Source organism: Atractosteus spatula, chromosome 16 (assembly GCF_055471065.1).
Source record: "Atractosteus spatula isolate fAtrSpa1 chromosome 16, fAtrSpa1.hap1, whole genome shotgun sequence".
Taxonomy (NCBI): Eukaryota; Metazoa; Chordata; class Actinopteri; order Semionotiformes; family Lepisosteidae; genus Atractosteus; species Atractosteus spatula.
Window position 1 is genome coordinate 260,232 of NC_142721.1, and position 26,136 is coordinate 286,367.

Consider the following 26,136-nt stretch of genomic DNA (forward strand, 5'->3'; position numbering starts at 1 on the left):
TCAGATAACACATCGAGTATTTTTCAATGCTGCTTTTATGAGGTTTGTGTCCATGAAACATTATTCTGGTCTGAACACTTCCAGTATTCAAATTCTAGGATTAAAAAAAAACTGTGAATTTATTTGGAAGAAAAATTCCAGACTTTTTCCGTTTGATTTTAGATACTATACATACATATATACATATTTTTATATAGTAAATTTTCCACATGTAATTCGTGTGATGATTTCTGATTGGTTACAGTTAATAATTCATATGGTAAAAACCTCTTAACAAAATGGTTTGGGTACTGAAACAGACTGATTAGAAAGCTTGTTCCTCTCCAACTACTTTCATGAAAGCATGAATTTATTAAGCAGAAACATTTTGTTTGGCCCCATTACGTTTTGTAATATAATTCACCAGGACAAGGTGACAGATTGTATACATTACAATGCAATACATCACATAAAACTTAAAGCTAAATTTACAGATTGACGGTTTAAAATATTTTGTGCGGTATTTGTTACATGAACGTGTTTCACTTGTATTCCTCGACTGTAACATCATAAATCTAAACAAACCGCGTCTATAATAAGCGATATAGACGACACTGGTACCGCAAGGCTAAATTCAACAAACCAGAATACGTCACACATCCACGTGACGAGGGAAACAGGAAGTGCCCGTTCTTTGGTCACGCGACCGGAAGGAGTGATACCGAGAGGAGGAGGAGTTTGTTTTCTGGTGGTTGGCTTCCTGTTGTGGTGGTACAGCGGTAGTATTGTAACATACAGCGACTTTGGTTGGTGAATCGAAGAGGAGCTTTTTAATATAAATATTAATTTTGTAAAAGGCTTGGTAGCCAAAGAGACAGAAGTCAAATTCGGGTGACACGCTTTAGATTTCCAGCGATAAAAGCTCTAGTGAGCTCCGCACGGATTGAGCGGGGAGTCGGTCGATCGGGCCGCGGCTCCGGTCCTCGGTGGGTGTTTTGAAGGAACAGGGAAATCCAGAAAACAGGTTGGAATAGGAGTTGTTTCCATTACCCACATCGAGAAGTGCCATTTCCCGGGTCTCGCCATGGCCGTGGTCAACGAGAGCGCTCTCAAAAAGATGCTTTCTAAAGTAAGTTGTGCAGAACAAGATGAAACCGTGCTTTCCCTGTTCGTCTTTCTTTTTATGTTTGGGTATCGCTGGTTTCAAATATTATAGGTATCGGCTTATCTTTATAGTTATTTAGTCCGTTATCACTGTCTTTCCGAAAGGCGTCAGGAAATATGATCTAAAAAACCTTTTTAGTTCCTGTGTTTAAGCGAAGCTTCAAAGTAACGTTTTTGTTTCAAAATCGCAAGTCGTAAAGGGGTGGAGTAAAACGAAAGGAAAAAGAAAATTCTTGATGAAAATAACAGAGAAAGACTGGCGACTTGTGACTTTAAAACCACAAACGGCCATCATGGAATCCTTCATTCACTTTCGCAAATGGATCAAAATGTTAGGCTGCTGCTTTTCGTTTTTTTCCGTGGATTTGTCATTTGCTTTAATGGATTCACATTAAATTTGCCATTGAAGTGCATTTGCTCTGTATACAACTGAAACTCTCCAGTGGCTTGAAAGGCGAGGGCACCTCCTGTTGAGTCTCACCCTGGCCGGTTTGAACGCATCAGCTCACAGGAACTGGGAGTGACCCCATACTGACACAGCTGGTCTAAATGCACTTAGGATTGGGCAGCCTTGAGCCTGCAGGTGTCCTGAAGCCTGCTTCTTCTCCAGTGGCTCGCAGTAAACATCTTAATGAACAAATTGGCAATTCCAAAAAGTCTGGGGGTCTAAAATACAAAATAATTGAAAATCACCAAATCATGAACCATTAACAAAAATTACACAGAGATGTTTTTGGCATACTCCAGGCATTTCTGAACTTGCCAAACTTTCTCTTTTTTAGCAATACAAGTACAGGGACCTGACAGTGCGTGAAATTACTAATGTCATCTCCCATTATAAGGACTTGAAGCCTGTCATGGATGCTTATGGTAAGCAGAGCCCTTGTGAGTTTTGAATTGTTTGTTTCTTTACCTGTTGAGCATTGCTACACATGCTATAGACACCTTGTCGGTTTGATGGCAGGATACTTTAAACGAGAGCATATCATATTGATGTCAGTCCCACAGAAGTAATGTGCTGAGTGTCAGGAGATGAGACTTTTAAAATAAATTCTCTCATTTTCATTAGCACAAGTTAACAGCAGATTCATATTTAAAGATGTGAAAATTGTTAGTGTATTTGTGATATAGCTTCTGGTATGTCATTCAGTGGCCTGCAGTTTTTTTTATTTAAGCTTATCTTGTTTTTAAAATCCACACCTTAACCCTTTTTCTGTGGAAGGTAATTAGTTAAATGTTGATCTTGTGTGCTTGATTTCAGTGTTTAATGATGGCTCTACAAGAGACCTGATGAGTCTCACGGGAACTATTCCAGTTAGCTACAGAGGTAAGAGTGGGCCAGTGTTTGGTGTTGGCTGTGTCCCAGCAGTGCTGTGCCCTTGCCTGAGCTGTGCCAAGGATGAATGGGCTGGAGTTGGCTACAGAAATGGCTCTTAAAGACCTCTGGGTGAGGTCTTTGAGTTTCTGTAGAAACCTGGCAAGAAATCGCCAAGATCAAATATGTCACCCCCAAACCTAGCAGTGTGTGAAATCAATAATTACGTTTGTTTCTACTGAGCACTTTTCATCTCAAAGGATGCCAGAGCACCAGAATGGGTCTCCTATCCTGGAGACCTGCAGCACTCAATACAGGCTAGCACTGCACACCAGATCAGGTAGAGAAAGGCAGAATTACAAGGGGAGTACATAAAAACACAACCACAGGAATTGATCCCAGGGCCCAGGTGCTGTGAGGCACCAATGCTAATCACTTCACCACCATGCTGCCTGACATTGTACCTTTCAGCTTGTAATATCTTGGATCAAACAGTATCTTTTTCTGTAATAAATTTAATCTGTTATCTGTCGTCACTGTGAGTAATGGAATCTACAAGAGAGAAAAGCCTGAAACAAGAAGATCCTTTACTTTTACTGTTTTTTACTGTTCAGTATTGATATTTGTGACAATGCTTTGTAAATCAGAGCTCCTGTCACTCCTCCAATATAGAACACAAGTATGGATACAAACAAGCAGGCATTCTGTTCATCCTGCTCATTTGCTAATGTTTGGGAGTTAATTGATCAAAGAATCTCTTTCAGCCGTTACTTAGAAGAAACCAAGGTGTTGGCTTCTGCACCATGGCTGTTTCCCTGTTCCCACAACCCTTTATAAACATTGATATAGGCTGTGCCATGGGGAGACATGAGGGCTGAAATTGTTCACATTGACAGAGGCTCTGACAGTAAGACAAGGAGGAGCCTTTGAATGGCCATCCTGTGTGAGTGTGAGTTGTACCAGTGAGCGAAGGTCTTCTGCGGTTGGCCAGTTTAATGCTCGTCATGGAGCCGGAGACATCAGAGTATGTAGGCTGCCCTGTGTTGTGGTAAGATCAGACATTCACGGTCCTGAAATGCATAGAGCACACTCTCTCTCAGTCTTTGTAGTAGAATATTCTGCTCTAAACAAAACTCCATTGTCCACATACTGAACATAAACTTTTTTAATACGTCGGTGATCGAGGGGAAGATTGTGAGTGATGGAAAAACTGCCGGAAAAAATCAAGCTTCTTCCTGCAGTTTTGTATTTGTGAATGAGCCAGCCATTAAACAGCCTGGGCAGAGGAATGTGGGAAACCATGGGTGTTGTCCAGTGAAATCACACTCTCCTGTGTGAATGCAGTGTCCAACAACCAATACAGTGGCATGTAATTGAAAGCTCCAACCTATTCCGATTCTTAGATAGAACAGGTGAAATCCAGAAGGTGATCCTCGGATTTGAAAGTTGAGGAAGAAAAAAATTTTGGGATCTTGTCAAAATGAGATGAGGGAGTAAAAATAATACAATTCTGGTTTCTTTATAACCAACAATAAATGGGAGAGGGATTGTTCTGTATGGGTGAGGATTTCTGTACAATCTTTTCCTCCAGAGTGTTCTTGGTGTCACAAAATGACAACTCGCTTATTTGAATTGACCTTTTCCCATTGTTTTTAGGGAATGTGTACAACATCCCAGTATGCCTGTGGCTCCTGGACACCTATCCCTACAACCCTCCTATCTGTTTTGTGAAGCCCACCAGTGCCATGATGATCAAGACAGGCAAACACATTGATGCTAATGGCAAGATCTACCTTCCCTACCTGCACGAGTGGAAGCATGTGAGTCAATTGGTCATTTTTTTCTTTTGTACCTTTTTTTGCCCTTTGTACATTATAGGACAAAAATCGGTAGGTGTACTTTGGACTTAATACTTAATAAATAATACTATAATTCCATAACACTGCAAAACAGGTGTGCCGTGTTTAATAAAATAAGCTTAGGCCAATCACATGATAGGATCATTTGTAAACCAACAAAATAAAAGCAAAAAAACAGTTGTGATTTAATAGCAGATTAAGCCTTAAAGCTGCGTTGATTATTGCCCTATTTAAAACCAGTGACACTAAGTCATTTCTGAATTAGACATACTGTATTAAGAGCGTGGACTATATGGCTTTTGCCATGTGTGTATTTTAGTATTGCTGCTATCCTGAAAGTTAAAACAGATTCAGACATTATTTGCTGTTACATACAGTATGGCCTACAATCCTCTCACTCCCTGTTGTCTTAAGTTCTTAGTTTTCACTGAAGAATGGTACCGGCACTCCCAAGCAGTGAAATGCCCTGTTCCATGCGATTAGAGTGTCAGGGTCCTTTTAAAACATGTCATAAAACTTAACCATTTTATCTGATCAGACTACACGTGGTCATTTTAGATCAACTAACATTGTTTCACTGTGTTTAATGTATTTAGTCTCTCCACTTTCTCATATTTCCATAATTCATTGTAGTTGTTACAGCAGCTATTCTGCTGCAAAAGGTGTGATAAAACTGGTCACACAATCTCTGGAGAAAATCTGAAGCTGACCGGGGCTGTTCGTCATCCTGCATCAAGAGCAAACAGATTAGATTACAGTGGAGATGGGCACAGGAAGTCCAGACTGTTCTGCTAAAGCTACACTGTCAGTCCTGCCAGTGTGTGAAATAACTCAAAGTCTTCTAACTGGATCGAAGGGAGCCTTTGAGCTGTTAATTTCAAATGAATTTCTTTGAACTATCAAGCAAAAAACGTCTTCTAATCTTACTGAAAAGCTGGCAGTGACAGTTTAACTCAGTAGCAATTTTCTGCACTAACTGTTGCCATTCGGTTTCTTTGCTCCTCAGTGCTGTTGTATGGATGTGAGATTTTAAAAGTACATGAGTAATCATAACGCACATGTTTGATAATGATATAATTTTAAGCTCTTTCTTGTGGTCCTTCATTCATCTGTAGGTATCAGTAGTTTCACAGGTGGATTTCTTCCGTTTGGTTTCTGCTTTGTGAGAGAGTAGTATGCTGGCCAAACCAGGCTTTAACCCAGACTCATGCTGTTGTCATTGCTCCACCAGCCTCAGTCAGACCTGTTCGGTCTGATCCAGGTGATGATCGTGGTCTTTGGAGAAGAGCCACCTGTTTTCTCGCGTCCCACCACACAACCCCCGTACCAGCCATACCAGGCCACTGGACCTCCGAACTGTAAGTATACAGAACTCTTACCCCAGCTCAGAGCACGTCTCATCTCTTTGGGATCTGAATTTAGCTTCCTTGTCAAGATCTGGGCTTTCCAGCTTGTAAAATGACAAATGCATTAGTGCAAAGCCAGTGCAATGAACTCCTTTTAATTTTTTTTAAGTTGAGATTTAGCTCAGGCTTCTCAAAGGATCTGTAGTGGAGATTTTCAGAATATCAATGCAGTGTTCGTTCCTGACACTAGGTGTCTCTTTCTAGCTTTCTTTAACACTGTAGGAGATCAGAACCATTACAGACTGTCTGAAACCTGTCCTCTCTCTTAGCTTCCTACGTGCCAGGAATGCCAACAGTGTCTCCTTATGGACCAAGTCATACTCCAAACACAGGGTAAGGCTGTCCGTCCATTAGAAATATGTAATTGTAAAGCCTAATGCAGTCATCTGCCAAAATATTATAAAGACTCACCAAATAATGGGTCCCCACGAGCAGCAGAAATAGCTTGAATAGCAGGCGGCCTGTGTTCTCCAAGGATCTCCTGGCAGCATGAGACTCGGCTGGGGTTGGGTGTAGGGGGATGGTGTGGCGCCCAGCTCTAGGACTGGGAGCTGGGGCTTGCGGCTGTGGTCAGGAGACACAGTTAAGTCCGTCTTGTGACCAGTGGTGTGACAGACATTTCCAGGAAATGCTCATCTTGGAATATAAAATCCCAGCTATGACATGAGCAGTAATTTTATGGTTTTGTGTTTTAAATTTTTCAGAATTAATGTGTCCCACCAGTCTTTAAGGAAAATAAATTGAATAAGAACCTCCAGCATTCACAGTAGTTGGCGGCCATTGTGACTGAAAAAAATGGACTAACAGCTGAAACCAGTTTGTAAATATAAGCCCCGCCATCTGAAGTCATAATGATGAAGGCACTTGGAGTGACATTGTTTCCTTACAGGCTAACATGGACATTAAGGGTGAAACTGGGGGGACACTGTGATCCCCTTGTTACAGGATGTTGTCCTAGATATAAATAGATGGGTTCCCCTTATAAAAATGGCAGATGACAACATTGGAGAAGCCTCTGACCCCAGATCTGTCGTGATTTTAACACCCCCTCTTTGCCCAGACCAGGAGTGATTTCAGGCAACTCCCCCTTCCCGCCTCACACACACTCAGCCAGGCCTCTGTTCCACTGCCTAGCTCTGAGGGCTCCATTCAGGCTTGTGATCCTCACATAACAATCAGGCTTCTTGAAAACCATTTTCTGTGACTTGTCATTTCTCCTGTCCCCTCCAGTGGGTACCCGGGCTACCCCTACCCTGGGGGAACCTCGTACCCTCCAGCAGGCAGCACCCCACATTACAGTGCCCAGCCCCCTGTCACCACTGTGGGTAAGTTGAGACATGTAGCGTAAGGACCACAGCTGTAGTATTGCTGGATTTTGAACTCCTCATAAGGTGTACCATAAGCATCTCATAAGGTGTTTGTAGATAGGTGCCCTGAAGTCATTTGCTTAATGGATGTATTTTATAATAAAGAGAGCTTTTAATTTCAGTTCAAAGCAATTTAACCTTACCGTGCAGTTTAAAAGCAATTCAAACAGTTAATCTGGGAATGTATTTGTTATGGTCCTAGTATTTATTATCCAGACATAATTTAATTTATAGCATCACTAGCATCATATTGGCATTACAACAACGTTAAAGATCTCATTTATATGTATTGGTTTATCACTGAAACCTCAATAATTCTGTTAGCTGTGCAAGTGTTTGTGTTCAGACAGTTTATTTCTTACATTTGGAATATATTTCTAAGACAACACACAAGCCTGTTCAGTAGCAATTTCAGAGTTCCCTGTAGGAGCAAAAGCAGGAAATATTTAATTGAATGGTTGATGTATTTGTGATCTTACTTTAATCATGGCTTAAGCCTTTTTTTTCCTTGCTAAAACTGACTGTGACAGAATTGGTCAAAGTTAAGATTACCTCACTGCTCTGCACAACCCCTCATCTTGTTATAATGTCATGTGAGATTGCATGTGGAAACTTTATCTTTGCCTCTGAAGTACAGTAGACAGGAATTTTGACCTTGAGGCATGAGGGTAGTTCAGACCATAGTCATGAAGAATAAAGGTTGTGAGTTACTGTACCATACTCTTCTGTTCTGGACATTTTCCAAGATGGATGTTGTTCAGCCTGCAGTGATGCCTCAGTTTCATGCGTAATGTCTTGGCACAGTGTGTCTTCTGGGATCCTGGGATAAGTCCTTCGTGCGTCTTCTGGCCTTAGCAGCTCAAGATTATCCTAATTTATGAAGCATTTAAACCAGCCGAGAGCACAACTACCCCTGGAGGGGACACTAGTCTGTCACGGGTTCCTGCTCCAGCAGGGTAAAGTGGGGTAGGTTGGAGCAATCGGGAGCAAACTGCCTACCCATGGGAGCAGCAGCAGCAATGTCTGCACATCGAGCTTGATCCCATAACTCTGGTGCAAAGGGCCCAGTGGCTGAGCCGGCACTCCCTTCTGCCTCCAACGCTTTCATGAATAGCGCTTGGTAGGTACACAAGCCATTTTAACACAGCCCCATGTGTGAAATTCAAGGTGTTTCAGATGTATCTGTACTGGACTGAAAGAGTTAAATCCAGGAGTATGCTCAGCGTTCGTCCTCCCTCTGACCCCTGCCCTTCTGTTTGAGACTCATTCCTATTGTGCCTACCCTGGGTTATGGGCAGTGGGCGGTGCACCGTTTCTAAGGTCATGACTGTAACTGGAGCCCCTTTATTAAAGGTCAGCTGGAGCTGGGAGTTCAGACTCGGAGGCCCGGACACAGGTTCCCACCTCCTGTGGGCTATATTTAGGTCAGAAGGAGAGCACGGAAGGATAAGGTTCCTTAAAGAGCTTGAAGCGTGCAGCCCAGATTAAACCTGACATTCACACTGGCCTCTTGCAGCCTGCTGACTCAGGCCTGCATAGACAGTACAGCCTGGGCCTCATGGACAGGCCAGCACTGTGTGTTTTTCAGAAAAAATCAACATCTGCCTGCACAAAAGTGCTAAGAATTCTTGCTAGTATTTAGCAAGTCTTAAGATGAGCCTTGAGTAAGAAAGAAAATTTCCAAGAAAGGCTTTGCTGTTTTTTCTTAACCATTTTATAAAATGAGACCAAACATTTAGTGAAAATTACTGGTGTTTGAGACTGTACAAGCTGTGCTGCAGTATTTTTGTTTCATGCCATACATCTCATTATAATTATAAGATAGTTGAGCGTATCAGTTTTCAGGCTTATACAACCACTGATGCTTTCTGCTTCAATACAGCATAGTAAGAAGAAGTCCAGTGGAGAATGCTAATTTCCCATATTTTGTATTGCTGTCTTTTCTTGTAATCTTAGTGTTGTATTAAAGTCAAATCATTACAGTTATAGATAAAGAGCAAGGCTGCACACAACAATATGTATTGTACATGAAGAAAACGCCTCCAGAGAGCTGTTAACAGACAGTGCAGACAGGTAGTCATGTTTTTACCTACTGACTATACATAACATGCTTTATGTCAAAATATTTTGTTTGAAGAGTAGCTAAGCCTGATTTTACCTTCCTAACAGAGCATGGTTATAGAGCTGCACGCTGCTCTGCTGTCAGTGTGGAGGCATGGCTCAGGGGAGGGCTGTCTCACGAGCTGTGCTTCTCTGTTCCAGGGCCCAGCCGGGACGGCACCATCGGTGAGGACACCATCCGCGCCTCCCTGATCTCGGCAGTTAGTGACAAGCTGCGGTGGCGCATGAAGGAGGAGATGGACCGGGCCCAGGCCGAGCTGGACGTCCTCAAACGCACGGAGGAGGACCTGAGGAAGGGCCACCAGAAGCTGGAGGACATGGTGTCGCGGCTCGACCAGGAAGTGGTGGGTGGTGATCTTCTCCTCATCAGGGTGTAGAGGATCCTTCCAGCTGTGTCACCTTTTACAAGCCTGCTTTACAGCGTTTACAGCCATTTAGCACTTTAATATAGCCATAAATCTGCAGCAGACTCAAACCTGAAACTGAATGTGTGGCCTAGTCACAGGCATATTGCTAAGGTAAGAGCTGTCTATAAGCATTCCTCAAGAAACGTAAGAGAACATGAGCAAATCTACCAAAAAGAATGGGCAAAAATTGCACCAAGCCACAGTGCAAATTTGGTAGTCATGAATACTTTTGCAAGGCGCTCTTAACTCTTCACGTCATGAAGTCTGTATCGTCGTTTGTTGTAAACTAGAGCCTCGTGAAAAGGTTAAATTCTTTTCGGTGCAGGATATGACTAAATATTAACATTTGTTATATTTTTTAAGTCTATATTGGGTTTCCTTGCATATTTGAAGTTTATGATGATCACATCACACAGTGGTTCTAGAGTATGTACGGACCTATGCCATCAAGCACTTCACTCTGCAGGACTGCCAGGCACTCCTTTCCGTGCTACTGCAGTGAAGCAGGTTTTTCAGGGCTCAGACAGCTCTCTTAGGAAATATTGCTGCTGGCGGTGAGGGCTGCGGTGATCGAAGAGCTGGTCTTGTGTCTGTGTCTGCACCAGGCGGAGGTGGACCGCAACATTGAACTACTGAAGAAGAAGGATGAGGAGCTGAGTGCCGCGCTGGAGAAGATGGAGAGCCAGTCGGAGACCAACGACATTGACGATGTCATCGTGCCCACGGCGCCCCTGTACAAGCAGATCCTGAACCTGTACGCAGAGGAGAACGCCATCGAGGACACCATTTTCTACCTGGGGGAGGCGCTGCGCCGAGACGTCATTGACCTGGAGGTCTTCCTCAAGGTAGGAGAGTTCAGACTTCTCTGTCCAGTTCGGTTTCACTGGGTTTGATGGGAAAAACATGCGTTCCAAGGTAATAATGTTGCTATCAACCGGTTTGAAGTTAATTGAGCCTTTAACAGAACTAAGCGATAAAGAGCTCATCTAGAATGGCAACTAAAATAGAAAGTGGGTTTGTGTGGGTTCATCATAGTCAGATGTTACACAGATTTTCTCCTGAGTCACAGTTCTGTTATTCAAGAAAATCATGGTGTGAGAAGGTGGGACAGGTGGTACTCAAGAAGTGCACTGGTGATATTGTTTTGTTTTTATGAAAAACTGCAACAATCGCCGTGTCTCGTTTCAAGCAAGGACCTAACCTAGGGTGAAATCAAACCAGACGGTTTTCAGGTAAGGTAGTCCCATATATAAAAATATTTTCAAAATGCCCTTCAAAGAAGGCATTTATACTTTTTCAATGTCTAATTCCTAAAAGGTCACTAAGTTTCTGATTTCATATCAAGCTGTAACTTACCATACAATGTTTACACTGAGCATATTTTAGCTGCTATATAAAGTAACGTGACCTTAAGTCCACCGATGTCCTGCCTTGACCTTTCTTACTTAAAAAGACCAGGTCAGGGGTCCTGTGTGTGATGAAGGCTCTGAAGGTCTTGACTTCATCTTGCCTTTCCAGCATGTGCGTCTGCTGTCCCGCAAGCAGTTCCAGCTCCGAGCCCTGATGCAGAAAGCCAGGAAGACTGCCGGCCTGAGTGACCTCTATTGACCTCCCTTTCGACAGTATACACACTCTTTTTAGTAACTTCATGTTTTACTTTTTCTCTCACCTAGACAACAGTTCTCTTTCCCATCTTTTTAAAAAAAAATTAATCAAATGTATGCAACACTGCCCCTCCCAAACCCTGTAAAGAGCAACAAAGCAGTCCTCTGTGCCCTTTGAGCTGGATAGGATCTTCTAACAGCATTATACCTTGCCAAGTGTTTTCAACACTAAAGAGCGTATTGATCTTGAGAAGCCGCAGCAGCCTAGGTAAGGCAAGAAGTTAAAATTTGCCTTCTAATGTAAAATGTAGGAGGCTGTAAAAAATGTGAAAACAGAAGGACATACTATAGTTTGTATATATTTAAATGTTTGTGTATTACACATCCTTTATTGCAACCGTGCGTACTATGCCTCAGTCTGATATTACCACTCAAGGATCAAGAGGCCAAGATCTGCATTCTCTCACAAGCACTACGTCTTCATCAGCCTGAGGACACGATAAGGTTGTGATTTTATTGGGTTCCAGACCCTGTATTAGGAGTGCTGAGCATGTTGCAGAGAAAGAAACTGGACTTGAGCCGAGTTTGGTGTATGATCAGGAGTCTGATTCCCTTCATCTGATTTATAACCATGTGAATGCTTGATTCTCATATGGGATCTGTCCTGACCAGTGGCTTTATAATGATTATGAAAAGCATTACAGGTTTGCAGTACAAGGTGTTTTTGGGTTTGAGATAACTCAATAATTCTCTTTAGATGGGGAGCACCTTTTAGCCAGATCTTTTTTTGTAAGACCAACCAATACAGTTTGACCATTTTAAGTTATTGTGAAGGATTGAAGGAAGTGTTAAGCTGTTTTCCAAAATAAGACAGTATATTATGCTTGAATGAGGTGGGATCCTTTATTTCCTTTGTTTAAAATGACACAGACGCAACCTCAGGGTCCAGGAAGATGTTCTGGTCCTGTCCCTAATCACCTCTTCTTTTCACCCACAGAACTAGGGCTTATTAATTAAGCTTATTCATTACAGCCCTGCTGTTGTTTATACTGTACGTATGAAGATGTTTCAGTCAATTTTGAGTCTATATTATAGGGTGTTGCTGGACTTAAGAGTGTCATTTTAATGTTGGACTCCTTGGGACTTAAGAGAAAGCCAAAACTTACAGATAAGACTTTCCTCTCTTAGCTGGATTAATTATTTATAGAAATTGAAAGCAGCAAAGTCTTTTCAATATAAAACAATACCTGGTTAAGCTTTTTGTTGATTATAAATTTTATTCTTCTGTCTCTTTTCACTCTGTATAAAGCTAATTGTATCCTTTTCTCTTCTACATCTATGAAAGAGTGGAGGTGAATATTTTGTTTCATAGTTTTTTTCAGTCACTGTAATCCGAAGCTGTCGCAGTGGCTTGAGGCCATCAGAGTAACTTCCCAGTCAATGAAGTCATAGTGTAAAAGGGAATTTAAGGCTGTTGGTATCGATTGTGATGAAGGTATCACCCTTTGCTTAAGTATAGTGTATATTAAGTGAAAATGAAAAGTATTTTTTTTCTTTAAGACTTAGCTTTTACTAAATGCACTTTGAATGACATTATGACCTTGAGCATTGGTTATGGGAATTTTATTTAGGAATAAAAAAGGTTGCATTTTCAGTTGGCTTTGTTCTCATTTTGTTGAAGACTTGTTTTACACTTCTATCGTATATAGCACGTTTCTGGTGAAAGCACTTTACAGGTAATGGGGACTCTCCTCCACCACCACCACCACTGTGCAGCCCCTACCTGGATGAGGGTTCTCCTCAGTATACGTAGCACAGTATTGTAGCATATCTGAACCTATAACAGACTTGTTAACTTCATTTTCAGTACATTTTGACTGAGGTCTTCAGATTATAAAAAAAGTACAGATGTGTGACTGCAATTAATTAGAAGGTGGATGCAGAACTGCAGATAGTTAAAATATATACTAACAAATACAATAAAATACTTTATAGTCAGGGTTTGGGATACTCCACCAAATTGTTGGTATAAAAATCTTACACTTCTGCTATGCACATTTTTAATTGTGGCAAATAAGTAGGTCTTCAGTCTCAATACATATTTCTTCAAGGTGTTATCTGCTACACAGATGTCTCTAAGGGGTGGCCAGGGTGTCTGAGGTTGACAGCTTGCTACATTTGCAGATTTGAACCCGAACCAGGTGATTGGGGGAAAAAAAACTGGAAAATATGTGCAACTGTATTTAAAACCGAGAAAAGGAAACCTCTTTCCACAATAGGTTGTGAAAAAATGTGGAAAAGTTGACCACGCCCCAATGCAGGCTTCTTTCAAGAAGGGGCTGGATGCAATCCTTGCATCGATTAGCTACTCCTTACCGAACTGGTTACATGGGAAGACCGGGGGCCCCCAGTTGTAACTATTCTTATGCCTCAGTGTCAAAGCTTTCATGTTTCTGGTATGGATAATTAAAAGCACAGACCAGTGCTGTGCATTATTTATTCTAAAACACATCCCTTTTACCATAAGTATTAAAGAGCAAGGAGAGATACAGGAAAGAAAGAGCTTAGCCCATTGTTTGTCCTGGAAGTTTATTTGGTGGTTGGAGATAATACAAGTGATACCCAGCTGCCTTATCCTGTAATTCGGTCTTTTTTTACACCTTTACAGAATGACCCATTATAGACAACACTGTAATGCAGAATGGGGGGCATTCACTACCACAGAGTGAAATACCAGTAACCAAAGGCTGAAATGTGAAGAAATCAATACAAACCTCCCAGCACATATAATACTTGGATAAATACACAGACACTACCAAGCGCAAAAGCCAGCTTCCCATTGCTAACGGAGGTTCTCCGTCTTTATGCACTACAGTGGCTCAATACCTTTGGTTCTCTGGTAAAGTTCTTTTTTTAATTAAAAAAATAAATCTATCTTGGTCGTTCCTGAAGGGCAGTAATTTTACCCCCGTTTTTTTCCATGCCAGCAGTTGCACCCCTTATTTCATCTATTTCTTTTGTGGCACTTGTCTGCTGATGGACAAGAAAAAGCACCAGTTTCAGAGGGGCCTTGTGTTAGTTACAGTCAGGTTATTCTTAACAAAACAACCCAATTTCAAGCCCGGTTACTTTAAAGGGCAGGTGCTGCGGTTTCAGTCAGTGAGTGTGGAGAAACGTGGCCGGTGGGGAGGCAAAACACAGACAGCAGCTCCAGTCTGGGATTTGTCTCTGCGTGAAGGAGGAGGGTGGAAAGGAATGATTCTGTTGGTCAGGTAAAACAAAAACAGAGAGCCAAAGCAAGAGCCATCTCCTACAGCAGAAGCCAGTTTCCTTTTCTTCAGATGCGAATAATCTACCAGGAGTGCAAGGACGACAGAGAGAGACACACACACACACACACACGAGTGTTACACAGGCCTTGGCTTGTGTGCTGGGAGCACGTTCCAGCCCCCTCTGGCTTCGAGCTGCTAGGGCCAGCGGCTGGAGGGGCTGCTGCGCTAAGGGAAGCGGTCAAGATTGGAGTAGGGCGGGGGGGGGGTGACCAGTGTTGCTGCTCTTCCGCCGGTCAGCAACCTTTACAGCTGCAGCTCCTTCTGGACACCCCAGAGGGTGTCGGCACTCTTCCTCAGCTGCTCCTCCTCCTCCGTCTTCAGAGTCATCTTCACCACGTCTGAAAGCCCGCTGTTGCCCAGCACGCAGGGGACGCTCAGGAACACTTCGTCCTTAATTCCATGCATTCCCTGAGGAAAAACCAGGCAGAATGGAATTTAATCGAAAATGATCTTTGTAAATCCGTGCTGATTATTCCCTTGTATCAGATTTCCCTACATCTGATCCTCTGGTTCAGTTCTTGTTAAATGTTTGGCAGATCATTGCTGCTGAACCTAATGTGAAGAGTACAGGGGCCTCAAAACCACTTGTACTATAATTCTTCAGCAAGGGTCCTGGCCTGGACTCACCTTGACCAAAGTGGACACAGGGTGGACCTTGCGCAGGTTCTTCATGATGGTCTCCACCAGGTCGGCCACAGACATGCCAATAGCCCAGGAGGTGTATCCCTTCAGCTTGATCACTTCATAGGCGCTGCGGGAGAAAGGGGCATTAGAGTCACCCAGCGGACCTGGCTGATAGTAACAGCAGCCATCCACACAGCTGCTCAGCATTTCTCCAGCCCCTGCTGAGGATCCGATGGTCCGGGGAGAGGTGCCCAATAGCACAGCAATTCAATACTGTTCCTCTTACACAGGGCTTCAAAGAAATAGTAAGTGATCTCCATTTCTATACGTCTTTGGTTATAAAAACACAGAATCACAGTGATTGCATCAGCTCCACAGTACAGTAAAACCCTCTTCAATGAGCCGCGGCACCACATCACTGCTAAAGGAGCATTCCTCACCGGCTTAAGCTGTTGCCAAGGAAACACTTTTCATCTGTGCTGCCCAGATAGACTTAGGCATTGCCACCAGTCAGTAAGTTTGGCCTTTCTTCCTTGTGAAAAAGGAAAAACTTTAAATGGCTAGATGTGTGTTGGGTGGCTGGTCTTGGGAAGTCACAAACCAGCAGGGTTAATATGACATCCTTGAATCACCAACTTGTAAACACTTGGAACTAAAGGAGCTAAGCAGTCATTTGAAAAGGAGATACCAACTGTAGGACACATCCGTCTAAAATGAGCCAATGAAATTGATCATTAATTTAAAATTGACCAATAATACCTGCTAGATGGTCCCTTTTCTACTACTACTGTCCCTGTACTCCTCAAAGTTTATAATAAATAAGGCTGTTACACTATTACTTGTTTTTTTTAATTGTGAGAATACCCTCCAATCCCAGTGCAACTATAGGAGGAATACGCCACACACTGTGTCCTCACCTGTCCACCACCTGCTTGTGTACTTCCTTCCAGTTCTCCTGGTCCTTATCTGTTCCCAAGGTGGGGTTCAGGTTCTGCAGGGACACCCCAGCCACGTTCACCCCACTCCATACTGGCACTGCAGGGAGAAACGCCACATTAATGCCTGCTGTTTCAACAACACGGGCTGAAAAGGCAGACATGAGGGAAAGTAACCGGGTATGTCCACCTCCAGCTTGTAAAAGGATTTTCCAGAGCAACAGTTCCCAGCCCCGGTCCTGGAGGAACACTGTCTGCTGGTTTCATTCCAGCTGAGCTCTACATCTCCTGGGATAATTGACCAGTTAAGTCTAAGCAAGCAAGCAGATCTGTTTCTTTGGTCAGTCCTGACTTTCAGAAGTACCCAACTTCAAGGATACAGTTTCCACACAGATCTTACACAGCCTCTCCTCATCATACCGTTATTTCAGAGTTAACAGCTCTTACTAGCTGATCAATTAATGATCAGACACAGGTGGGAGTGACACCACCAGACACACCCACAGTGTGTGCTTTCTCCTTCTGTAGAGGAAGACGTGGTTGCATTTCAGGCAACACACCTGAATGTTGGTACAGGGTGGATATTACAAATCCGTTTCGACCTTTTTGAGAGCTGAAAGAACATTTACGACTATACCCCACACAGAAATTTGATCATTTGGGATTAAGAACCCTGTCTAGAGACACTGGTCCTGAAATGAAACTCGGAGGGCGTGGGCACAGACGGCGCCTCACCGCTGGAGTCGCCGTGCTCCCCGATCACCCAGCCGTGGCAGCTGGAGGGGTGCAGGTTCAGCCGCTCGCCCATCAGGTAGCGGAAGCGGGCGGAGTCCAGGTTGCAGCCGCTGCCGATCACGCGGTGGCGGGGGAAGCCACTCAGCTTCCAGGCCACGTAGGTCAGGATGTCCACTGCGGGGAGACAGCAGAGGGCGTTAGCTACAGGGCCGCCATTCCAGCAGCGCTCCAGCTCCCCGTCTGGAAGCAAGCAGGGGTGGAGCAGCTCAATGGATGTTCCAGTCGATTACACTGAGTAAAGGGGAATTAGTTAAACCTCTGAAGCTAGGAAAAGACATGAACATGAAAGAAAGAACTCATCCTCAGGAAGTGGACTTATTACATCTTCACAAGTAAACAGGAGAGCTGCGGGATTGTGCCTGCTGTCCTGAGCATTCCACTAAAAGCATAAAATCTGATTATTTTGCTGGTTTCTCATACCAGAAACTCTGTAAACTTTTGCCTCCTGAGCCCACTACACAGTAGCAACCTCTTCAAAAATGATTTAATAGAGAAGAAAATTTGACTAAATGCACCACATCAAACAGTGTTTGATGAATAGTGCTGTCTGCTTTGAGAAAATATGAAAGCTAACAGCCTGCTCACTGGGATTAGAGAGGACTGAGAGCACGATTGATCTCTCTCAGGACTGTGGCATTGAGAATATGACGTTAGCAGAGATCAAAGATCAGCTACCCAACAATTAGCTTTAATAGTAGCACGTGAGAACACACACAGGTGGATGACAAGGGGATAGGGATTCCCAACAACGCATCCTGGCATTCTCAAACTTAGGTGAAACTCCCCCAGTGTGGTCAACCAAGAGCTGGCTACAGCTGTGCAGTCCTCCCCCAGCTCCTCTCTGACCCGACCTCACCAGGCCACAAGTCCTCCCCCTGCCCGTGCGATTACTCACCAGGGTTCGAGACAACAAGGATAACGCAGTTGGGGCTGTACTTGACAATGTTGGGGATGATGAACTTGAAGATATTGACGTTGCGCTGCACCAGGTTCAGGCGGCTCTCTCCCTCCTGCTGCCTGGCACCTGCAGTCACCACCACAACTTTGGAGTTGGCCGTCACGCTGTAATCTGTGTGGGGGCAGGGGTCAAAGGTGAAAGGTGAGTATCAGATGCTGACCAACAGGGACCAAATCAACCACTTACTGCACAACCACTTCCTTCTGAATGGCCAGAAGGCAAGGGCATTTATCAGGATTCTTTTTAGCCATTTTTGTGAAATATAAGGATTGAATGTAGGTTAACTTAAAAATACAGGATAATATTGCAAGCTACATTGAATGTTAAATGCTATAGTTCAGGCCTGTCCAACCCTGGTCCTAGAAGGCAGGTATGTCTGTGGGATTTCCAAGTCTCTTTAAAGCTGCTAAACTGGCCCAATTAAGCCAACAATAAGCTGATTTCACTAAAAGCAGAGCTGAAATGAAAATGTGCATAAACACTGGCTCTCCAGGACCAGTACTGGGTACCCCTCCTGTAAGAACCAGCCAGAGAGTAACACCTGCTGAATCCCCACTGTCACCCTCCCCCCCCAACTCCACTCACCTTTATCAGCAACAATCTTTGGGGTGCGGAGGAAGAGCCCCCCATGCTGCAGGTCCATCATCTCCCCCTTCAGCTTGTCCTCAATCACGTCCACCAGTGCCAACTCGTCGGCCAGCTCCTGCAGGGCCCAGCACAGGGAAGGAGTGAAAGTGAGGTCTAACAGAGCCTACTGGCTGCACTTAACATCTAAAAACGTATAAATGAGATTAAGCCATTTGGCCCCTTTAGCTCATTTGCTAGTTTGCAAATAATTGATGCAAGGATCTCATCCAGCTCATTATTGAAAGAAAAATTGTATCAGCTTCAACAAAGAGGCTGGGCAGCTTGTTCCACACTCCCAAAACCCTTTGGGTAAAGAAGTTGCTCCTACTCTCAGTGCTGTACTAACAAGGAGCACTTGGAGCTGGGCATGTGTGGCTTTGAAGAGTTTTGCACACTGGTGCTCACTTGGATCATACAAGAACTATTGTTCTGATATCTAGTGTTCCTGATATCAGTCATGGGCAACGCTGCCTGATGTACAGTGTTCTAGACAGGCATTTGCAAAAATTCAGACCATGATGAACCTAGAGGACAATATTTTGATAAACTGAAAGAAATGTCAAGGGAGACACTGGTTTCATGACTTGCCACTGACTCCGTTTCATGCCTGAAAGTTCAAAGTGATAGACAATGTTTGTTCAGCAGCCCTCCTCAGGAAAAGCTGATCCTACTGCTTTGCTTCCCTGTTCATGGCTGTCTGCCCTCATTGAGACTCCAAGGTGTGAACAAAGGCAATTCTGCCCTCAGGCTGGGGTCCAGCTTGCAAGCTGTAATCGCTGAGTACCAGTCTGTAACTACTGCTCCCTGACAGTCATAACCGAGCTGTTCTTTTCAGAACAAATCAACACTCCTTAATGAAGTCAGTTTCCACCTCAGCAGCTCCACTCAGTCTCCAGGAGATGCCTGCCACGTCTGGTACATTTTGCAGGTCATAAGTTTCCCCCAGCTGCCTCAGTGCCCCAGACACACGAGGACCGTCCACAATGAGGGTAACAGACTCACTTAACCCTGCACCCCAGGGACGAGCACATCCAATTTACACATGAATTCCTATTTACATAAAGTGCAACATTAGGAATTGAAGAAAGGAACACTCTATAATCCATATGATGGGAACTGAATGGGTGCTGAAAGGGCTGCTGTACAGCAAAAACAAATCACATTCGTATCGGACTCAAAAAGGATGACTAATGACAGTAGGTCTTTATTCAGAAAGATGTAACAATAATGAAATATCTAAAAAGGCACTGGAGATCTGGCACTTAGCACACCTGTGGCTCTTTAGTTCAAGTTTCACGAGACTTGGTTCAGTGAGCTCATACGATACAAATATACAACACAAAACTGATGGAGAGCATCCACCCAACATCTTCACAAACCAACCTGAACACACCAGTAATAAAACAAACAGTGAGATAATTAACAATGGGGTCTGATGGAAAAAACAATTAACTTTTCTAAAACTAAAGTGCAGAGGTTAGGCACCTCACAGCCTCCGAGTAGGTGGCAGTCCTGGTCTTGATGACCTGAACCTCGAGTTCTCGCAGTGCCAGCCTGGGAACACCTGACAACCCCTCCCCACAGGACTCACCTTCATGAGGACGCTGATGGCACAGGCCATGCCCACCATGCCCACGCCCACCACCGTCACCTTGTTCTGGGGGCCAGTTGGCTCCTCCTTCATCACGTGCTCGATCAGCTTGTCCTTCACGTTCGCCATTTCAATGATCTTGAGAAAGAAAAGGCGAGGCGGTGAAACGGGCTGCTGTGGCCGCAGTGACCAAAGACACCAGCGGCCCTTCTGCAAGGTCACTCCCCAGCTGGAAGAGTCTGGCCTGTTGCTAGCAATGTACCAAGGAAGACCAACACCGAAACCGCCGCTCTTTGACATTGATCCCCATTTCTACTACTGTCTATCGACCGGTTACAAAAGGTCTCTTTTAGAGACATGATTGCCCAATAAGTCAAGAGAATACAAGCTGGTGCACAAATTGACGGTTCTTTTATAAATGCATCATGTCGTATTTCTGGAAAAAGAAAAATGCAAAAATATGATTGTAGCAAGACTTTCAGTGTGCATCTGCAAAGACACTTCTGAATAGTGAAGCCAGACAATAAAACAATCATCGCTTTTGGCTGTACAGGAATTTCTATTTGGCTGGATTTAAACTGGTTGTGCTTTCAATTAGTTTAAACCTCTTTTAACTCCACATAAACAAACTATTTTTAAATCATAACACCTTGGTTCAGAAACGTGGACTGTACTAACATTTGATTAAAAAATAATTACAAGGTTTATTTAATTTATAATGTAGTTCCACCTGTATTTGGAGACCTTAATGAGTTCGGCTAGAAAAGGCTCTTTTGGCTGATTGTGTTGGGTTCTGGGGCTATATTGCAAGGACACCTTGAAAAACTGCACGTTCTGAAACTCCGATTCGGGGAAAAAAAAATCAAGGGATGTTTGGTTCAGGACAGGAATTTTAACAAAACCTTTATAGTAAATGGCTTATTACAGGACCTTTTAAAATCAGAATTGTGGATTTGTATCGTGAATGAGATTTATATAATGGAAAGCATAACATTTTCTCTGAAACTACAGAAAGGCCTAGCAGGCAAACATTTTGTGTTCTCATTAAAATCGGATTCCACGTTCTGAAAGAAGCCAAAGTAATATTTCTTTGTACACTGGTTTTTTGTTGTTTCTTTAGAATGACCAAGCCTATATAGAGTTGAATAATATACTGGATTTCTGGATTGGACCCCCACACCGCTCCGGGCCGATCAACAGAACCACACTGCGAGGCAAGCTGCGATGACAGGAGCACGCACACCGTGCCGGACACAGGAGGCAGGACTCCACTGTCTCGGGTAGACTAACTCACTTGCTCACTCTAGGAAGGAAATGGGGACCAACAAGATAGGACTGGAAAGCGGGTTGAAATTAACCAAAAGTTTTACGTTGTTAAGATTTCAAAACCATAATGGTAAGTGTTGATGATTGATGCGAGCGCCCACTCTGCCATGTCCAGTGTAAACCACATAAGAGATGAGCTGGGGAAAGTATGTTACTCATTGTAATCTGCCCAAAGCACAATACAGAAAACCTCTAAACCTTGGGGAGGTTTGACTAACATGACCTAGACAAATAATTCATAAAGGTTACACAATGAGTTTCACTCTTAGAGAAAATAAGTGCTTCTCATTGATTTTGACAGCAGTTGAGTTTATAATGAGGCAAGAAAAATTAAACCTTTTTTAGCCAAGAAGAAACTAAAGCTTTTATGAACACATCAAACTGTTCTCCAAGCCCGTTGCTTTTAAACCTTGATAATATTGACTAGTGACAAATTGACAAGGACATCAAACTAGTTATCCTAGTTGACCATTTATACTATCTCACAGGAAAAAGGCAGCCCAGCATAGAGACAACAACACGTCTCAAACAAATATGAGCCAAACAGGGCAACACTGTATCAATTTGATATCGCCATGTGGCTAATATTACTTGAAAAGGAGTGGGCTAGGAACGTATATATAAGGTCACTGTCCTCACTACATATACACAGTATAAATCGATCTCCCCTCAGAGCTGTGCTTCCTGCGCTGAGCACAGCCTTCACAGGCTTGAGCCCCTGTCAGACTCCATGGCAACAGCGGTAACCACTCAGCACAAGTCTGACAGATGTTTGCCAAACCACTTCAGTGTTATTCACAACAGATTTCACTGTTTATTCAACAGGTGATAGCAGGCTGTAGCCAATTTCTGAACCCCGGACAAGGCTAAGCAAATATTTACAAGTGTTCCAGTTTCTCCAATCTACTTTTACCCCAGCGTCTTCTTCCGACAGGACATACACACCCGTTACATACGAGAACACACTCATCCTGCATGGCAGCTGCATTTTTAATGTAACCAGTAACTTGAAAGTAAAAACAAAACAAACCACTTTTGTTTACACTTTTGATACAGCACTGAAAATGAACACACGCCGACTTTCTGAAGCGATTCCGCTTTAAAGCGTAGTGTCACGGGAACTCCAACTCTCCACCATCCTTTAAGGGTTTTCTGCCCGGGCTGTTTAAGTAGAGTAGTTTGTCAGGCTACTTTAATGGAAAGGATCGTACCAGAGCTTTAGGACTGAATTTTACCATTTGCAAGAATGGCTAATAGTATAATCTTGCACATCTTCTTCTCGTCTGCTCTCTGAGACTACCCCTAAAAGCTTCCTTCTGATTTCTGCTGGAACAGAATCAGCTTATTCTGTGAATCCATTCATGTAGCCCCACCCGCCCTCTTCAGCGCCTGCCAAGATTCTTGAGCAAAAAAAAAAACTTTTTTCAAGCCCAGGCAGATTTAATCATAACAGGAACCCAAGTTGCTCTTGTACAGAAAGGGCTAATTCACATTTCTCGCATTGTAACAATCGTTCCGCAAGGACCGCTCTTGAAGTGGGGTTTACGGTCAGTCTATACACACAAGTGTGAGGAATTATTAGTCTGCCCAGGAGCTCAGAGTTCATCCTATCAACTGCCTCAATTAGACAATTGCCTAGTCTCCCTGGTGTCAATACAGCTAGACCAGTGCCCTAAAAGCACGTACTGTATGGCGAACTGGTTGAATTTATTCGAAGTGAAAAGAAGTCATGCTTGGAAGTTTCTTGTCCTCGCATTAACACCAGGGAAAAAAATACGACGGAAATATTTTCTCGGCAAGGATTCCTCCGTGCGTTTTGTTGAGAGTTATACTAGCGAAGGATAATGACAGCAGAAACATTTCGAGCTTGAAAAATACATGACGGAAAACTACCGGTTTCCCTTATTTCTGCTACAGCTACTGACTGTAAACCCGTTCGACTGCAAGAATCAGTCTTTTAACCCGCACGAAAGTCTTATTCTGCTTAATGCAAGTTTTATGGAAAAGATGTTAACCTTCTGTTCAAAACACTATGAACCCGTTTGATGGCTATTCGATTTATTTTATTCTATCAGCTTGGGCCATAGCCTGTATACAAGTGTTTGAACCCCCCCCCGTGCAATATGACCATGCTTCAGTCATTCCTCCCTCGTTTCTCTGCGCAAGTACGGAATACAATATTTCTGAAGTGGGTTGGGAGTAGGCATGAAGTACGGTAAATGCTGAAAACGTCACGCTTATAAGAATAATCAGCTTCCATAGGAACTGATGAAATGCAACACGTGGTAAAACGTTCGCCACGCTGGAGGTCTTCCAAAATCAAGAGCCCTCCCCGTTATGCGAAACGTTTGCTCTTCGCCTTCAGAAAGGCTTGAATGATTCTCGATCCGTTTTTACGTGCCCGTTTATAGCTTCCGAAAAAAAGGTCCCGTCAAATTCGTGAACAATGCCTTAATCGTGAATAGCGTCCATGCAATTAACCAAATAAGCTCATATTTTACTTCCTTATCTCATTATTTCTAGAAAGTCTTGATGAAAGAACCCACTGTCCAAGGATAAGCAGGGAGCCAGCCTACATTTCCCAGTGTACTCCTGGGTTATTACAGCTTTTCCATTGATGCGAGGGACATTTCAGGAAAGTAATCAGCGATGTCCATTTTGAAAGTATCGCTAGGACGCACAGATCTCACATTTTTTTTAGAAGCAGGAGCGGAAAGGGTGTTAGCTTGTTTTAGACGGGCCTTTGATAAAGTAGGTATACGCAAGTGTAATAAACCTAGGTGCGTCCTAGTTGTGATAAATAAAACTGATGCAGTAATGAACTTTTTTTTACATTCGGAAACCCGCAGTAGAATAACGATTGTTCTAATAAACAATTAAGAAGTCGATTACACCTGGTTAATCGACCAAGAGCATCTGCGACCAGAAAATTGAGCCAGTCAATCAAAGGTGACCTTTCCTGTCGCGAAACGTCAATGGGCAGGGCGTCAGTGTACCGGCTTAATCTGGCAGCAGATCCGCCCCTCAGAATCCGTTATTTTACTGTAAAATAGATGCATCCAGCAATCTCAAGGCTATGAAGCGAAAACTGGTATTTGCTAGTGACAATAATGTGATTATAACAAGTATATATTGATCACTTCTGTAGATGTGATCGTGATTATGTAGTCTATACAAATGCATAATTTATAAACCAAAGGCAAATGTTATAATATCAGAATACTTTCAAATACTTTTCAAAATCAACTTTAAGGTAGTTATGGCAGAAAGTCTTATCGTGGTTAACGTGATCAGCTCAATCGAGAAGGTATTTTATCATGACTAAATGTACATAAACCGGGTTTGTCTTCAAAACATCATGCTGGCAAAGAACACTAGTCTTTAAAACCAAATGCTACATTACTGAATGCGCATATTACAATGCAGCATCCACTTCAAACTCTGATAAATACAGGGTGTTAATATCGTGCTACATTGTAATTTCTAATATTGCACTAAAAATGTTCAGTCCAAAAGCGACCAAATATTAAAAGCCTCATCCTGTTAGCACACGTAGATGTTAAGGTGCCCTTTTATGTCCTAAGCAGAAACAAATGTAAAAAGAAACAAAGCAGCAGTGAGTGATCTGAAAGCAGCCAGCCATCGCGGTTATTCTGTGGCAGGTCGCTCATATTTCCTCTTTGCAGCATCACGTAGCCCAGCACATCACAGGCAGGCGGCCGTGGGCGCCTTTTTTTTTTGGTACTCGGAAAACAAATGCGGGAACAGAAAACGCTCTGCGCGGCGCCAGTTCCCCGGGGTTCTGATCCGGACGTCCAGAAGATGCTGACTGAGACTTCTCGGCTGCAAACCAAGCTTACCTTTTATTAACACAAGCGCAGCACAGTGACGAGAGATGTCTTCGGCTCTTCCTCCGCAGTGACAGCGGGAGGCGGAGCCGCCGGTATTTAAAGCCCCGGCGGCCCTGACGCCACCTGCTTTAAATATGAATCGTCCTGGGCGTGTATTGCGCACCGTGTTCACAGTCACGTCCGGAGAGCAGAGCAGGGAAGTGACACACGCAGGAACTTGAAGGGTGGGTCTTCCCTCGGCCTACGCTCTTCAGCTTGAGCTCTGTCGTGCAGCATCCCAGCCCGTTCAGATCAGACTCATGCGTCAAGGCCTCGGCTGCCTCTGCCGCTGGAGTTTCCCAAGCAACGCATCAGCAGGTGGCTGGAGCCGAACTGACTGTTTAAAATGTAAAGGAACAAGTAAAAGCTTATTCCATGCTGAAAAGAGAAGAAAAGAAACAAAACGTTTCGGATGTGGAAACCTCTTGACACCCGAAGAAGCCTCCACAGCCAAAACGTTTCTTGTCTTCTCTTTTCAGCAGCAATAAGCCTTTACTTGTTCCTTTGCAGCCTGCGCATGCTGACGCAGCTCCCTACTCAAACTGTTTAAAATGTAGATGTAATTTAATTTTGTTCTAGTTTCTCCGTACTTGAAAAAACATTTGTCCCATACACCTACTAGAAAAAAAGTATGCCTTTAGTAGAAACCACAATGCTGGCATAAGCCCAGGTCTGAGTTTCACAAACAACGTAATGAAGGAAGTTAAACCAAAAGTGGCAAATTTAATACACAAGTGTGCTGCAAAAATGTTTTGACTGATACATATTAAGTTAAAATACCAGTATTGTGCAGTGTTGACATTAGAGGCCGTGAGTGGGTTATGCGAGCTGGTAGT

General features: G+C 43.4%; 2 protein-coding genes across 3 annotated transcripts; one reads left to right on the plus strand and one right to left on the minus strand.

Annotated features, from left to right (window-relative positions):
* The first annotated feature begins 699 nt into the window (after positions 1 to 699).
* LOC148819341 (tumor susceptibility gene 101 protein-like) lies at positions 700 to 12,876 on the plus strand. Of its 2 annotated transcripts, XM_088935134.1 has the most exons (10): positions 700 to 1,108; positions 1,926 to 2,013; positions 2,405 to 2,470; positions 4,115 to 4,278; positions 5,549 to 5,675; positions 5,993 to 6,056; positions 6,954 to 7,048; positions 9,353 to 9,555; positions 10,224 to 10,463; positions 11,137 to 12,876. In XM_088935134.1, exons 1-10 carry the CDS (start codon positions 1,064 to 1,066, stop codon positions 11,224 to 11,226), a joined length of 1,182 nt encoding a protein of 393 aa, XP_088791260.1. In that variant the 5' UTR covers positions 700 to 1,063; the 3' UTR covers positions 11,227 to 12,876. The 2 variants fall into 2 exon arrangements, with proteins under 2 accessions (XP_088791260.1, XP_088791261.1); XM_088935135.1 differs by lacking the exon at positions 1,926 to 2,013 and having other exon boundaries at positions 979 to 1,108.
* A 918-nt stretch (positions 12,877 to 13,794) lies between these two features.
* On the minus strand, positions 13,795 to 25,453 carry ldha (lactate dehydrogenase A4). Its single transcript, XM_088934926.1, has 8 exons — positions 25,271 to 25,453; positions 20,085 to 20,222; positions 18,452 to 18,569; positions 17,804 to 17,977; positions 16,849 to 17,022; positions 16,096 to 16,213; positions 15,182 to 15,305; positions 13,795 to 14,962 (listed from the first exon to the last, which is right to left on the minus strand). Exons 2-8 carry the CDS (start codon positions 20,211 to 20,213, stop codon positions 14,798 to 14,800), a joined length of 1,002 nt encoding a protein of 333 aa, XP_088791052.1. The 5' UTR covers positions 20,214 to 20,222; positions 25,271 to 25,453; the 3' UTR covers positions 13,795 to 14,797.
* Positions 25,454 to 26,136: the final 683 nt, after the last annotated feature.